Source organism: Hyaena hyaena, unplaced genomic scaffold (genome assembly GCF_003009895.1).
Source record: "Hyaena hyaena isolate Hyena2069 unplaced genomic scaffold, ASM300989v1 scaffold_830, whole genome shotgun sequence".
NCBI lineage: Eukaryota > Metazoa > Chordata > Mammalia > Carnivora > Hyaenidae > Hyaena > Hyaena hyaena.
The window spans coordinates 723155-737081 of record NW_024081455.1 but is presented as its reverse complement, the minus strand read 5'-3'; the positions used below and the strand labels follow the sequence as shown (position 1 = coordinate 737081).

The window sequence follows — 13927 nt, the reverse complement described above, 5'->3', positions numbered from 1 at the left end:
CCCAGATTAATTTTTTAAGGAAATTAAAATGAAATACCAAAGTTTATACCAAAGATACTTTGTAAAAACTATTCTCATTGGGACAAAACCACAGCCAATTATTCTGAACCATGTTAGAGAGAAGATACAGAAAGTGATACACATAGGTCATTTGACCTTTTGCTCACTGGCATCTCTGTTGATTTCTTCCATACAATGTTGCATATGGTGTGCAGGCAATTGTATCTTGTGAAGGATTTGATGGGTCACATTAACCTCACATTCAACTGGATTCAATACATTAACAGAATGAAGAAATACATTGTTGTTCAATTTAAATTAAGCTGGAAATCATACAAAGTAATAACCACTGATGAAATAGTAAATAGGAATAGAAATGACAACAAAAGGAACAGCCTAAAAAATTTTTAGTACACAGTAACAGTGATTTTTAGAATTTGTTGATGCCTAAGTCTCATTGAAAACCATAGTGTGATATGTTAAATTATAGATGTTCAATTTATATAAACTTCTCATGATTACTTTCTAAAGAGAAATTTGAACAATTCAAGAAAAATAATGGGTGAAAGAAGCATTTGACTTACAAAGTCCAAAAACAGTATTTCATATTAACTTTGGTTTTAACGTGTACCTAAACCCTTTGACATCCTCCCTTCCAGAGGTGGATTTAAATGTCTCTCTCTTGACTCTTGAATGCTGACAAAAACTGAGGACTGATGGATGTGGGGGGGTGGGGGGGATGGGCATGGAGGAGGGCACTTTGGGGATGAGCACTGAGTGTTATGTGGAAACTAATTTGACAATAAACTATTTGTAAAAAAAAAATAAAATAAAATAAAATAAGGAAAAAAAATAAATAAATGTCTCTCTCTTGAGTGTGGGCCACCCTGAATGATTCACTTATTTTTTTTTTTTTTTTTTTACTTTTGAAAGAGAGAGAGAGACAGAGCATGAGCGGGGAAGGAACAGAAAGAGAGAGACACAGAATCTGAGGCAGGATCCAGGCACTGACCTGTCAGCACAGATCCTGATGCAGGGCTCAAACTCATGAACCACGAGATCATGACCTGAGCCGAAGTCTGATGCTTAATGGACTGAGCCACACAATGCCCCTGAAGGATTCACTACTAACTGACAGAAAAGGATGATGTAATGGTGTGTGACCCTGGGTCCAGGACATAAAACACATGGCAGCTTCCAGTTGGGTTTCTCTCTTTCCCTCTGTCTTTCTTTCTCTGATTACTTGCTCTGGGAGAAGAAGCTACTTAGTCATTAGCCACCTTATGGAAAAGTCCCCAAGGAGTCCAGGCCTCTCAGGACCATCAGGGAAGAAAAGGAGGCTTCTTCCAACAGCCACTTGAGGGACCCTTATTTCCTGTGAACTCCCAGTCCCCCTCAGGCCATCAGATAGTGCAGTCCTGGCTGACAACATGACTGCGACCTTGAGAGAGGCCCTGAGCCAGCAGCATCCAGGTGACCCTCTCCTGGATTCCTGACCCTGGGGAACTGTGGAAGACACTGAACACGTGTTGTTCTGAGCTGCTGAGTCTCGGGTAACTTGTGATGCAGCTGCACATAACTGCTACAGGGTCCAAAGAGCAGGATGAACTTTCCCACTTTACTTTCCATTGGCTCTACATTAACTATGAGATGCTCAACATCCTCAATTGGTTTTAAGAAGAATATCTATATCTAAGGGGACAGAATGCATATTATTAAAATTTAGGCAATCTATTTATTTTAACTTTGGTCTCTACTCTGACCCATTAGACAAAATGGAAGAAGCAGTCTGTCCCGGGCAGATTGCAAGATGGCTGCCCTAACCAACCTCACGCTGTTCATATTCTCCCAGTTGTTGGATCAAACACTAATCCAGGTGCTAGTGTGAAGGGACTTTGCATGTGCAGTAAGGATCATATCTGCTGAATTAAAACAGGAGGGTTGTCGTGAGTAATCCTGACCTCATCAGGTGAGCCCTTAATAGGATGGGGTTCTTCCTGAGTGAAGGTCTGGCAGAGGGAGCAAGACTCAGGGTGAGGGAGGCCTTTTTTAAGTTTTTATTTAATTTTAAAAAGTTTTTTTTTTTTTTTTAACTTTTGAGAGAAAGAGTACAGAGCATGAGCAGGGAGGGGAAGAGACAGAGGGAGACACAGAATCCAAAGCAGGTTCCAGGCTCCGAGCCGTCTGCACAGAGCCCGATGCAGAGCTTGAATTCATGAACCTGAGCAAAATCACATGACCTGAGCTGAAGTTGGATGCTTAACTGACTGAGCCACCCAGGAACCCCAAGACAGGTCTTGACAGCAGAATAGGCCACCAGCCCCAAACAGTGCTGGTGGCCACAGGAACTGAGAGCAACATCCCACTGACATTGTGCAAGGAAGTGGGGACTGCAGTCTTCCAGCTCCAGGAAATGGAATTCTGCCAACAGCTCTGTGCAAGCTTGGAGGCGACTTTGTGTTGAGGTGCAAACACTGCCTGTGACACCCAGGAAAGAACCCTCAGTGTCATACCAGACTGCTGACCCCCAGAACTAGGACAGATGGACGGGTGCTGTGGTAGGTCACTATGGTTGTGGGAATTTGTGCTTCAGCAATAGAAAACCACTGCACAGCCTCAGTGTACATAGCGGTCTTGCCCCTGGAATGAATTTATTAGCCCTCAGGTACACTAGTGGCGTGAAATAAAATCTTTCCTTACTTTGGTTTATGTATTTTTCATTTTATGATTTTTATGACTATTATTCTAATAGTCATATTTCATTCATTCATTCAACAACAATTAATTTAGTGCCTATTATGCACCAGGAATGGCTTTCTATGCTGGGGAGACAGCTTTCATCAAAATAGCCCAAAGCCCCTGTGCTCATGAGCCTTACATTCTAGAGGCTTCCCAAGAATGAGACAGCACCATTGGAGCATTTTCAGTGAAGACATGACACGACCTGACTCACATTAGCAGAATCACTAACCCCTGTGGGGAGAAGACCCCCAGGTGGCAAGTCATGGGGTGGCACCAGTGCCCCAATCCAGGAGGGAGAGGGTGGTGGAGACTAAGGGGAGGAGAGGGCCTGAGGGATGGGAGACAGAGAGAAGGGCTGCAGATGCAGGGTGAGGAAAAGAAGCAGAGGGGAAGAATTCTAAGCAGTGGAATTCTCAGATTTAAATATGTTGTTACACAACTGGTACAGCCCCTCTGGAAAACAGTGTGGAGGTTCCTCAGGAAACTAACAATAGAACTCCCCTATGACCCAGCAATAGCACTGCTAGGAATTTACCCAAGGGATACAGGAGTGCTGAGGCATGGGAGCACATGTACCCCAATGTTCATAGCAGCACTCTCCACAATAGCTAAAACATGGAAAGAGCCTAAGTGTCCATCAACGGACGAATGGATCAAGAATTGTGGTTTATCTATACCATGGAATACTACATGGCAATGAGAAAGAATGAAATCTGGCTACGTGTAGCAACATGGATGGACCTTGAGGGTGTTATGCTGAGCGAAATAAGTCAGGGAGAGAAGGACAAATATCATATGTTTGCACGTAGAGGAGGATTAGGAGGAACTTGACGGAGGAACAAGGGGGGAAATGGTGGGGGAAAGGGAGAGAGGCAAACCATGAGAGACTCTTGAATGCTGACAAAAACTGAGGACTGATGGATGTGGGGGGGAGGGGGGATGGGCATGGAGGAGGGTACTTTGGGGATGAGCACTGAGTGTTATGTGGAAACTAATTTGACAATAAACTATTTGTAAATAAATAAATAAATAAATAAATATGTTGTTACACAGATTTTTAATGAATCTCCATCTACAGGGCGCAGCAAGACATTCTTTGCATCTAGTGTTTACTATACCCTGGGGCTGCCTGAAAAGCCATTGCATCCTTATGATAATCAGGGTAAAGAAAACAGTACCAAGTGCCCCAGTAATATGCACATAACTTAGGTATTAATTCAAACACAGGAAATGCATGGACGCTGTTGAAGGGCATTTGGCTGCACCGAACACTTATAACTTGGAGGTGATTAAAGCTTGTGCACTCTTCCAGCAGAAATATACAGTAACAATGGTGCATCTATGGACTAAGGATATGTCCAGGACTCACACAGATGATCTCAGGGGTATCGAATGAAGATAATGTTAAAACCAGAGAGTCACTGATACATTGTTTGGAAAATCTAAGTGCTTTGTGAGTCTGACTGCTGTGCTGTATGGTCACTTTTCTCTCGGAAGGGATCAAAATCACTTTTACAGATTAGATTCCTGATGCTCAGGGGTTACCAACATTGTGCTACCACTAGAGTTAATCAACAAGAAGGAAAGTGGAATCAGGTACAGCTTCTCCAGGTGTAAAAAGAAAACCCCTGTCACTCCATTTCTGTCCCCTGGGTGAGCTCACTCTCTTATATCAGATTCCATGAAGGTGAATTTTCTTCTAGAACAATCCAGAGGAAGAGAGGTAAGGGGTAAGAGAGTCCTATTCAGAGAATATTCCAGAAAGGACTGTGGAGGAAAAGGGGGCTGAGCCCAGCCTGTGGGTCTCTCCCTGGTTTCCTCAGACAGCCCCTGGGCCAGGACTCAGGAAGACAGGATGACAAAGTCACCTGACCACCGTGCCCGAGGAGAGGGGTCAGGGCAAAGTCTCAGAACCCCCGGGAGGCCTGGCTCTCCGGGTTCTCTTCCGAGGGCGGTGTCTGGCACAGGGAAGCCCAGTGTTGGGGAGGCCTCTTCTCCTGGTTTTACTTGCTCTCACAGCCTGGGTCACGCCCTCCTGCCCGGTTCCTCAGCACGCGAGCCCAGTTCACACTCCCACTGCGTGTCCGGTTTCAGAGAACCAGTTAGCGTCACCGCTCTTGCCGGATACGAAGTTCTCAGGAACAGTCTCCACTCAGCTTCTCCCAAGCCCCCGAGGGTCTGCGGCATGGACCCCACAACCCTTTCTCCTGTTCGCGGGGGAGGGAAGAGGGGCTAACCCTTACCGAGACTGGGCGGGTGAGTACGGGGTCGGGAGGTGAGGGGACCGCCCGACAGGGACGCGAGACCCCCGGGGAAGGTGCCTGTCCGCCGCCCCCGGCACCAGACCCCCACTCCCCCCGGCCCCGCCCGGGCCTGTCCTTCCGCGTCAGTCCCCGACTCCGCCTGCTCTCCCCCACAGGGTCCCCCTCCCACTCCTTCCCGGCCGCCTCCACCTGGGACCCGCGCCCCCCGCGCCGGGAGGAGGGTCGGGCGGTGTCTCACCCCTCCGCGCCCGCAGGCTCCCACTCCCTGAGGTATTTCTACACCGCGGTGTCCCGGCCCGGCCTCGGGGAGCCCCGCTTCATCGCCGTGGGCTACGTGGACTACACGCAGTTCGCGCGGCTCGACACCGACGCTCCGAGTCCGAGGATGGAGCCGCGGGCGCCGTGGATGGAGCTGGAGGGGCCGGAGTATTGGGACCGGGAGACGCGGATCGCCGGGAGCAACGCACGGGCTTTCCGAGTGAGCCTGCAGAACACTTGCGGCTACTACAACCAGAGCGAGTCCGGTGAGCGACGCGGGCCCGGTTCCAGGTCACGACCCCCATCCCAACGTCCGCCCTGATTTCCGGGTCCGAACGTCACCCCAAGGTCCACCGACAAGCCACTAGATTCGGAAAGAGCCCACAGGGATTGCTCGGGTTTTGTTTCCGATTTAAACTGAACAGGCTCAGAGCGAGGACGGCCCAGGAACTTCTCTCGGGGGCGGGGTTACGTGGGAGTGGCTGGCCGCGGGGGCGGGGCCAGGGGCTTTCCGGATGGGAAGTGGAGCCGGACAGGCGGGTCCTCTGCACGTACAGTCAATGCTCAAAGAACGGCGCGGATTACATCGCCTTGAACGAGGACCTGCGCTCCTGGACCGCGGCGGACACGGCGGCGCAGATCACCCGCCGGAAGTGGGAGGTGGCCGGTGCGGCGGAGCACCCAGGAACTACCCGGACGGAGAGTGGATGGAGCGGCAACGCAGGTACCTGCAGAACGGAGATCAGATGCTGCAGCTCGCAGGGACGAAGGGATGAGGAATTTCCCCAGTCTTCCCTGAGCCTGGGGGCAGTGTCTCCCTCTTAGGAGAGATAAATGGGACTGATGCCAGAACGCACCCCCACCCCCATCCCCAGAGGTGGAGAGAGAAAGGAAACAACCCTGGTGTTCAGACTGGGTACCAAAGAGCAACCTGTCCAGAGTGCCCATGTTTCTCCCGGGACACTTAAGGAATACTGTCTCTCAGGGATGGAGGGGAAGCCATCTCTGAAATAACTGATCAGTCACTGTGGCAGCGGCTTTAGGAACCATGGGGACTTTCTTAGTTTTGTTCTCTGCCCCAGAACCAATGCGTTTGAGTTCTGACTTCAGCTCTTCTGTGTCCCTGGGCCTCCACTCAGGTCAGGACCAGACTTACCTTCTCTCCCTTCAGAGATCTGGCTCTTACCTTAGGCTTTCTTGTCCTGATTAAAGAACTTTCCAGACAAGAAGAGATCATTCCACATGTCTACGCCCAGTCCGATGTCTGGATTTTTTGCTTCTTGCTCCCACCCCAGTTGAACTGTCCATTCTCAGGATGGTTGGTCATATGAGTGCTGCTGCAGTGGCCCAAGACAGATGTCTTTTTTTTTTTTAATTTTCTGACCCTTCTTCTCAGACCCTCCAAAGTCACATGTAACCCACCACCCCATCTCTGACAGTGATGTCACCCTGAGGTGCTGGGCCCTGGGCTTCTACCCTGGCAGTGTGATGTGGAGGACCTGACCCAGGACTCAGAGCTTCTGGATACAGGTCTGCAGGGGACGGCACCTTCCAGAAGTGGGCAGCTGTGGTGGTGCCCCCTGGACAGGAGCAGAGATACATGTGCTTGTGTGGCACGAGGGGCTGCAGGAGTCCATCACCCTGAGAGAGGTGAGAGGGGAAACCTGGGTACAGAACCTTTTCTCAGGGAAATCTCTCTTCTGAAGAACTTCAGCAAGTTGGGGGCTTATGCCTGGGGTACAGGGCCCTCACCTTCCCTTCCCTTCCCAGAGCCTCCTCCTCAGTCCACCATCCCCATCATGGACATCATTGCTGGTCTGGTTCCCCTGTGGTCACTGTACTGGCTGGAGCTGTAATCTGGAGTAAGAAGCAGGTAGGGAGGGAGAGGTTGTGCTCTGAGTTTTCTTACCCCACTTAATGTGAAGTACCACCCACCCACGTGTGCTAGTCCAGTGTGGAATTGATTGCTAACAATTGCTTTTTAGTAAAACACATGTGAAAATGAAGGATAAATTTTTCACCTTGATGAATCTGGTGATGGGGACCCGATTTGCAGAAGTCACAGGACAGAGACGAAAGCCCCTGCTGAGGACAGACTATAGGAGGGTGGTTTGTCCAATCCTCACACAGGTACTTTCTTCGTGTTTCCTGATCCTGCCCTCAATCTGCAGTCACAGTTCTGGAAGTTTCCCTGGAGTTCAGAACTAGGTCTAGGACTCATAGCCCTGCCTCCTCCATGGGCTCAAACATGATGTTTTCTTGCCACAGGTGGAAAAGGAGGGGGCTACACTCAGTCTGCAAGTAAGTATGGAGGGAATGATCCCTGAGACCCTGGGATAGTGTAGACAGGACCCCATGGGGAGCTCACCCACTCCATAGCTTCTGTTTTAGTCTCGTCTCCTGGGGGCTCTGACCACATCCTTTTTGTATTAACCCAGGCAGTAATGGTATGGAGGGCTCTGATGTGTCTCTCACAGCTCCTAAAGTAAGACTCTGGAGGACCTCACTTGGGGAGGGGTTGGGCAGACGGAACACAACTGGGTTATGGGGATTCTTGGAGCAGGACATTTTGAGCATGCAGTGGGTGGGGTGAGACTGTCATCACTTACAGTGAGTCATCTAAATTTGTTCATGATTGTTTTCTTTCACAGTTTGAGCCAGCCTTGTAGGGGACTGAGTGACACAAGATTTGTTTACTTTCCCACCTGTGACATCAGTGTCCCTGACTTCTTTTTCTGCAAAGGGCATCTGAATGTCTGTGTTCCTATTAGCATAATGAGACGAAGCAGGGAGACAGGTCCATCCTACCCACCACGACCCTTCCCCACACTGCCCTGTGTTCTCTTCCCCAACTTGCCTTTCTGTGCCAGCAGAGATGAGACTGGTCCATCTCCCTCCTGTGTATATATACTATGGCTTCTTTATCCATTTATCTGTTGAAGGATACTTGGCCTGCTTCCATACCCTTGCTATTGTAAATAATGCCTGCAATAAATATAGTTTTCAAATTAGTGTTTTCATTTTCTTTGGGTAAATGCCCAGTAATAGAATTACTAGATTAGATGATAATTTTATTTTTAACTTTTTGAGGAATTTCCATACTGTTTTCCATAGTGGCTGCACCAGTGCACCACACAACACCACCAACACCACACAAGAGTTCTTTTTTCTCCACATCCTTGCAAACACTTGTTATTTCTTGTGTTTTTTTTTTTTTTTATTTTAGCCATTCTGACAGGTGTGAAGTGAAGGGTGCCTCATTGTGGTTTTCATCTGTATTTCCCTAATGATGAGTGATGTTGAGCATCTTTTTCTGTGTCTCTTGGACATCTGTATTCATTGGGAAAATATCCATTCATGTCTTCTGCCAAGAGATGGCTGTTTTACTTTAGATGCTCGCGGTGGACCTCCCTGAAAAGGTGAGCTTTGAGAAAAGATTTGATGGACCCATGAATTATCCATGAGATTGCCTGGGGCAAGGTCCTTCCAGGCAGTGGAAAGTCCAGTGTGAATGCAGAAGGGCAGGTGTGTCTGCGTGTTCTGAGAGGAAAAAGAAGACCGGTACGGCTGGAGCAGAGAGTAACTGAGATGAGATACAGGTATGACCAGACTCTATAATCTTGGAAGATATCAAAAGGGTTTTGACATTTGCTCTAAGTGTGAGGGAAATTACAACACAGTTTGAGCAAAAGAGAGACATGGTGGGGCACCTGGGTGGCTCAGTCAGTTGAGTACCCAACTCTTGATTTCGGCTCAAGTCGTCATCCCAGGGCCATGGGATTGAGCCCCACATTGGGCCCTGTGCTGAGTGTGGTGCCTGCTTGAGATTCTGTCTCTCTCTCTCTCTCTCTCTCCCCCCTGTGCCCCTCTCCCCTGCTCATGCATGCTCTCTCTTTCTAAAGTAAAAAAATAATCAAAAAAATTAAAAAGAGGGACATGGGACAGCTTCTGCTTTGAAAGGATCACTTTGTCTGCTGTGTTGAGAACAGAACGGGAGGCAAGGGGCAGGTGAGGCACTGGGGACAGCAGTAGAAAGCCAGTTCTGTGTTCCAGTCTGGGAATGTCTGCTCCTTTCACTGAGGTGTGAGCAGTGGAAAGAGTGTGAAGTGATGGGATTCTGGATACAATCTGTAAATCGACTTTGCAGCACAATCTAATGGATTAGATCTTGGGTATGAGTAAGAGGAGCCAGGGAGGACCCCCAAATTCTGGAGTATACAAGTGGAAAGATGGAGTTGCTGTCAGCAGAGATGGGGAAGATTCTGGGAGGAGCATATTTGGGAAAGGGCATCACAGACATTCAGTGAAGAGATGATGAGCTGAGATGTCTATTAGAAACGTGAGGGAATCAGCTTGGCAATCAGACGAGCGTGGATGAGTATGGAATTTAGGAGAAATGTCTGGGCCAGAGAAATAGATTTTGGAAGTGACACCAAGTAAATGATGTTTAGAACCTTTGGCATAAATGAGGTCACCAAGGGGGTGATGGCCATAGAAGAGAAAGGAAAAAGGGCCAAACCTTGGACCCCCAGTTCCAAGAGATCTGATCAGACCACACACTCAGAGCTGTCTGCACAGTCTTGGCTCCACCTGTCAAGGCACATAGACCAGGGAGTCCCAAAATTCCCTGTTCACAGGACTCCCCCAGACACCGTGTTAAGGCTCACAAAGCATGGAGTATGAGATTCTGTGTTTATGACAAGGTGCTGCTGGTGGTCTTCACGTCACCCTTTCAGTAGCAAGAATATAGATTAAGATTCCCACATGGCCCTCACTTGTAGGGCTTGCTAAATAAGTGATTCCTTGATCTTGTGCCGAATACTCTGAGCCTGGGTCTGGGGAGAGACCTGTGCATTTTGTGAGAAGCCCCTCAAGCAGTGCTGGTGCTCAGCGAGATCTGGAGCCACTGAGGTCAGTGATCAGAGCAGGCAGTGTGGGGAGGGGCATTAAAATCACATTTAAATGCATTTTCTTTTCCCTTGTAAAGAGAGGGGTGCATGTACGTTGTCAGTATGAAATGTGATGTTGTGAGACACACGTCATTGTTGTATCCTGGGGTCCAGATGAATGGAAGGACCAGGGAGAGGTTCACAGTTCAGCATGATCTACACCTCGGAATGCTTGCTCTTTGCAACTACTCCCCTGACAAATTTTTGGAGCAAACGATGGAATTCTTTTCTCTAAATGTGAGATTATGTTGGGGAAGGCCACCAAGCAGACTTGGGGCTACAGTGTCAGGAATGGAATACACAGTCCTACCCAGGTTGAAGCCCACACAGGGACCCCTACTGCTCTGCACAGACATCGTCGGCCATACCACGGACTCCCCTGAGGCAGGACACTCAGTCCTGAGTCTAGGACTGACGTTGCTGCTGCTCCTGGCAACAGGATGTAGTAACTGCCGCACACGGCTCCTGGGCAAATGTTTCTGCACAGTGTTAGCCTTGCTGACACCACCTCCTGAGTCAGGGCCAGCTCATGGTCACCTGCCTGGTGGAGCCTCATGCTGTGTCTAACTGGAAGAATATTAGGAAAATAGGTTTTCCTTGTCTCTGGAGGGAGGTGGCTTCTACCTCCTAACAAGACTCTTGATGTGGAATTCTAATAATAAAATGGCAGTTTGGGTGCTGGGGGTGAGGAATGGAGAAAGAACAGCTAATCGCCATTCTTGGAGCACAGACCTGAAGCTGCAGCTTGATCTAGTGCTATGCAGGCACTCAGGTTCAGCACTCTCCTCTCATTCCTCTGATACTATTAGATCCAACTTTTGTCTACTCCAGTTTATGCTGACAAATATATGGAATGGTATTGGGGGGTGTTGAAATGATTATTCAAATTGTCATCACTCTTTGTCTTTAACAACAGAACACCCGGATCTGTAAGGGGGTCTCTGTGTGCACTGATGTGTCATGTTAATATTTGTATTTCCCTGTGCGTGGAAATATTCTGGGGAGAGAGTCTCTAACATTTCTCAGTTTTTATGTGGCTGTCCCAAAGGACTAAATAACAAACCAACCAACCAAAAAACCAAAACACCACCCTGGTTTTCTAGTGTGGCTGTAGTGTTCCTCAAAGTCTGAACTGTTAGTAATCAACTGAGAAAAAAAAATGGTTTGTTTCAAATTTTATTTAAATTCTAGTTAGTGAACATATAGTATAATATTGTGGATTTTAGTGATTCACCACTTATATATAACACCCAGTGCTCATCACAAGTACCCTCCTTAATACCCATCACCTATGTATCCCATCCCCCACCAACCTCCCCTCCAGCAGCCCTCGGTTTGTTCTCTGCATCATTAAGAGTCTTTTGGAGCACCTGGGTGACTCAGTTGGGTAAGCAACTGACTCTTGGTTTCAGCTCAGGTCATGTTCTCAAGGTTTCATGATCAAGCACCTCGTCAGGCTCCGTGCTGCTAGTGGGGAGCCTGCTTGGGATTCTCTCTCTTTTCCGCTCTCTCTGCCCCTCCCTGACTCACACTGTCTCTGTCTCTCTCAAAATAAATGAATAAACTTAAAAAAAAATTTTTTTTTAAAGAGTCTCTTCTGGTTTGAGGAAGCAGCATTTTAGAATCACCACTCACCATTAGGGTTAGTCTATTAGGGTCTCACTCCTGTTGGACACCAGGCTTTCACCTCTTTCTCTGCTCAGCTCCTCAAAGCAGCCAAAAGCTCAGACAGATTTCTTGCTTGTCTCCTCAGTTTTGGCTAATGTTTTCAGAGCAAAAGTGAATCTGGAGCTCTGGGTCCCCTGACCTCACCCCTCCAGGCTGAAGTCCTCTCCTAGATGTGGGCTGGGTCTCTTCTCTGTGTCTACATGTTGAAAATTTCAATAAGATAAACTATGTTCCATCAGACTTCCTCAGTTGTTCCCAGTGGGATCATGAGTTCGAAATTCTCTCCCTAACCAGTAGTCAGAACGTAACCTACTGTCTAGGCTGAATCTCAGAGTAGTGTTGAAAGCTCCAGAGAAGGAGAGCATTTGATCCTAATCCAGGTGGGGCAACATCAGAGTGGGCATTAGCTCACAAGGTCAGGGTGGGGATCACAGATCTAAGAAGGGAGAGTTGGGGACAGAAGGGAAGGGACCCCTGAACTGGCTGGAGCAGGACTCCGGCAGAAGGGCAAAGAGTCTCCCTTGTATACTTGGTCCCATATTCAATTATGAGACCCAAAGGGACATTCTATTCCTCTGTGGTCACTGACTTTCCCTTCTTCTCTCTCACTGGCCCTTTCTCTGACCTTACTCAAGCCCCAGGGTCTTTCATTAAAAAGGACATGAATGGAATTGGGGTCATTCTAGGCAAGCTACCCACAGAAAATGTGTCTGAAATCTCACACACACCCCAGTTATCTGTCAGGACCAGATGTGGATGCTGGGGTCCCTCTCCTCACCCTCCCTTGGGTGAGGCCAACAGAGGACTCTTACTTCCCCAAGGGGTGACCATGGAGATGGTAGGTTCCCCCCCAGAACCTGAGGGCAGCAGTAGCTCATTTGTAACCTCCAGCAGTAGCTCATTTGTAACCTCCAAGTGTAGGAGTAGTGAGCCCACACACTTCAGTCAAGTAGCACCTCAGGATCTTTGCAAAAGACCTCTCCATTATCTTTCCCCCCTGCCCTTGGCCTCAGTAGCCAAACCGCCTGCCCTTGTCCATACTGTTAGTACTCCTTCAGAGACATGAAATCCTCACCATTCTAAGGGACTAAAAATGTCCCCTGGAGAAGCTCCCATTGGGGTCACCAACATCTGTAAGACTGAGACCAGAAACCAAGAATCAGTGACAAACCAGATTGAAAATGACACCTGAAACAAAATGCCACACACATTTCCCAGGCTGGGAGGGAGGGGTGGTCAGCACATTGCCCTGGCACAACATGGTGAAGGCCCTCTGGTCTACAGTTGGGAAAGCCCAGCTGGTTCTTATAAGAATCTCGACATCTCTCACAAGCCTTACTGGACAGTCCAAACTCTTCTGGCACTGCTAACACTACAGAAGTACTTCTGGATCCTTATCCTTCTGGTCTCAATAGTCAGTTCTCCTGTCCTCCAGCCATGTTGCCCGCAGCTCACGTTGTGATCAGCACAGTGGCTGTCCAAGCACAGCAACTGTTTGTGGTCCACAAAGGCAGTGTCAGGAAGCCAGGCTTGCTTATGCCAGGTGGACACACGTGGTGTGAAAATACACCAGGTAGTGAATGCAAAGGGTGGAAACGGTTACTTTGGGGTCCAACAGGGAGTGGGCTGGGGACCCCCCCCTTCTTTCTCTGCTGCTCCCTGGGCTCACTTCTACACCCCCACTTTGTCCAGAGAAGCACCCCTGGGAGACTGCTATTGCTTTGTGAAGCTGGGACAGATGAGAAGGACAGAGAGACAGGCCTGGAGAGGGACAGGATGGATAGAGGGGACCAGAGTTAGGGGGAGGGGCTGAGTTTCAGTCAGGGTCAGGAATCCCCAAATGAGTAGGAGGGAGATTAGGAACTGCTTGCACCAACTTCTCTAGACATCTCAGTATCTGTGGAGAACTAACTGAAATCCCCACCCACTTCTATAAACACAAATCTCCACTAACTTTGATGGACGTTTCCACAACCCCAAGATCTAATTCCAACAAAAGTGCATATGAGTCCTCAGTCCCCAGGCAGAACAATCAGAAGAAACTGA

The 13927-nt window shown here is 48.5% G+C and overlaps 1 protein-coding gene and 1 long non-coding RNA gene across 2 annotated transcripts; both read left to right on the top strand.

The window, feature by feature from the left end:
- Positions 1–1430: 1430 nt before the first annotated feature.
- Positions 1431–12038, top strand: LOC120221905 (patr class I histocompatibility antigen, B-2 alpha chain-like). Its single transcript, XM_039219562.1, has 5 exons — positions 1431–1473; positions 4837–4998; positions 5261–5530; positions 11869–11880; positions 12034–12038. Exons 1-5 carry the CDS (start codon positions 1431–1433, stop codon positions 12036–12038), a joined length of 492 nt encoding a protein of 163 aa, XP_039075493.1.
- Positions 5827–8244, top strand: LOC120221879. Its single transcript, XR_005525917.1, has 6 exons — positions 5827–5988; positions 6661–6914; positions 7035–7137; positions 7250–7394; positions 7533–7565; positions 7916–8244. It is a non-coding gene; the product is annotated as an uncharacterized LOC120221879 (long non-coding RNA).
- Positions 12039–13927: the final 1889 nt, after the last annotated feature.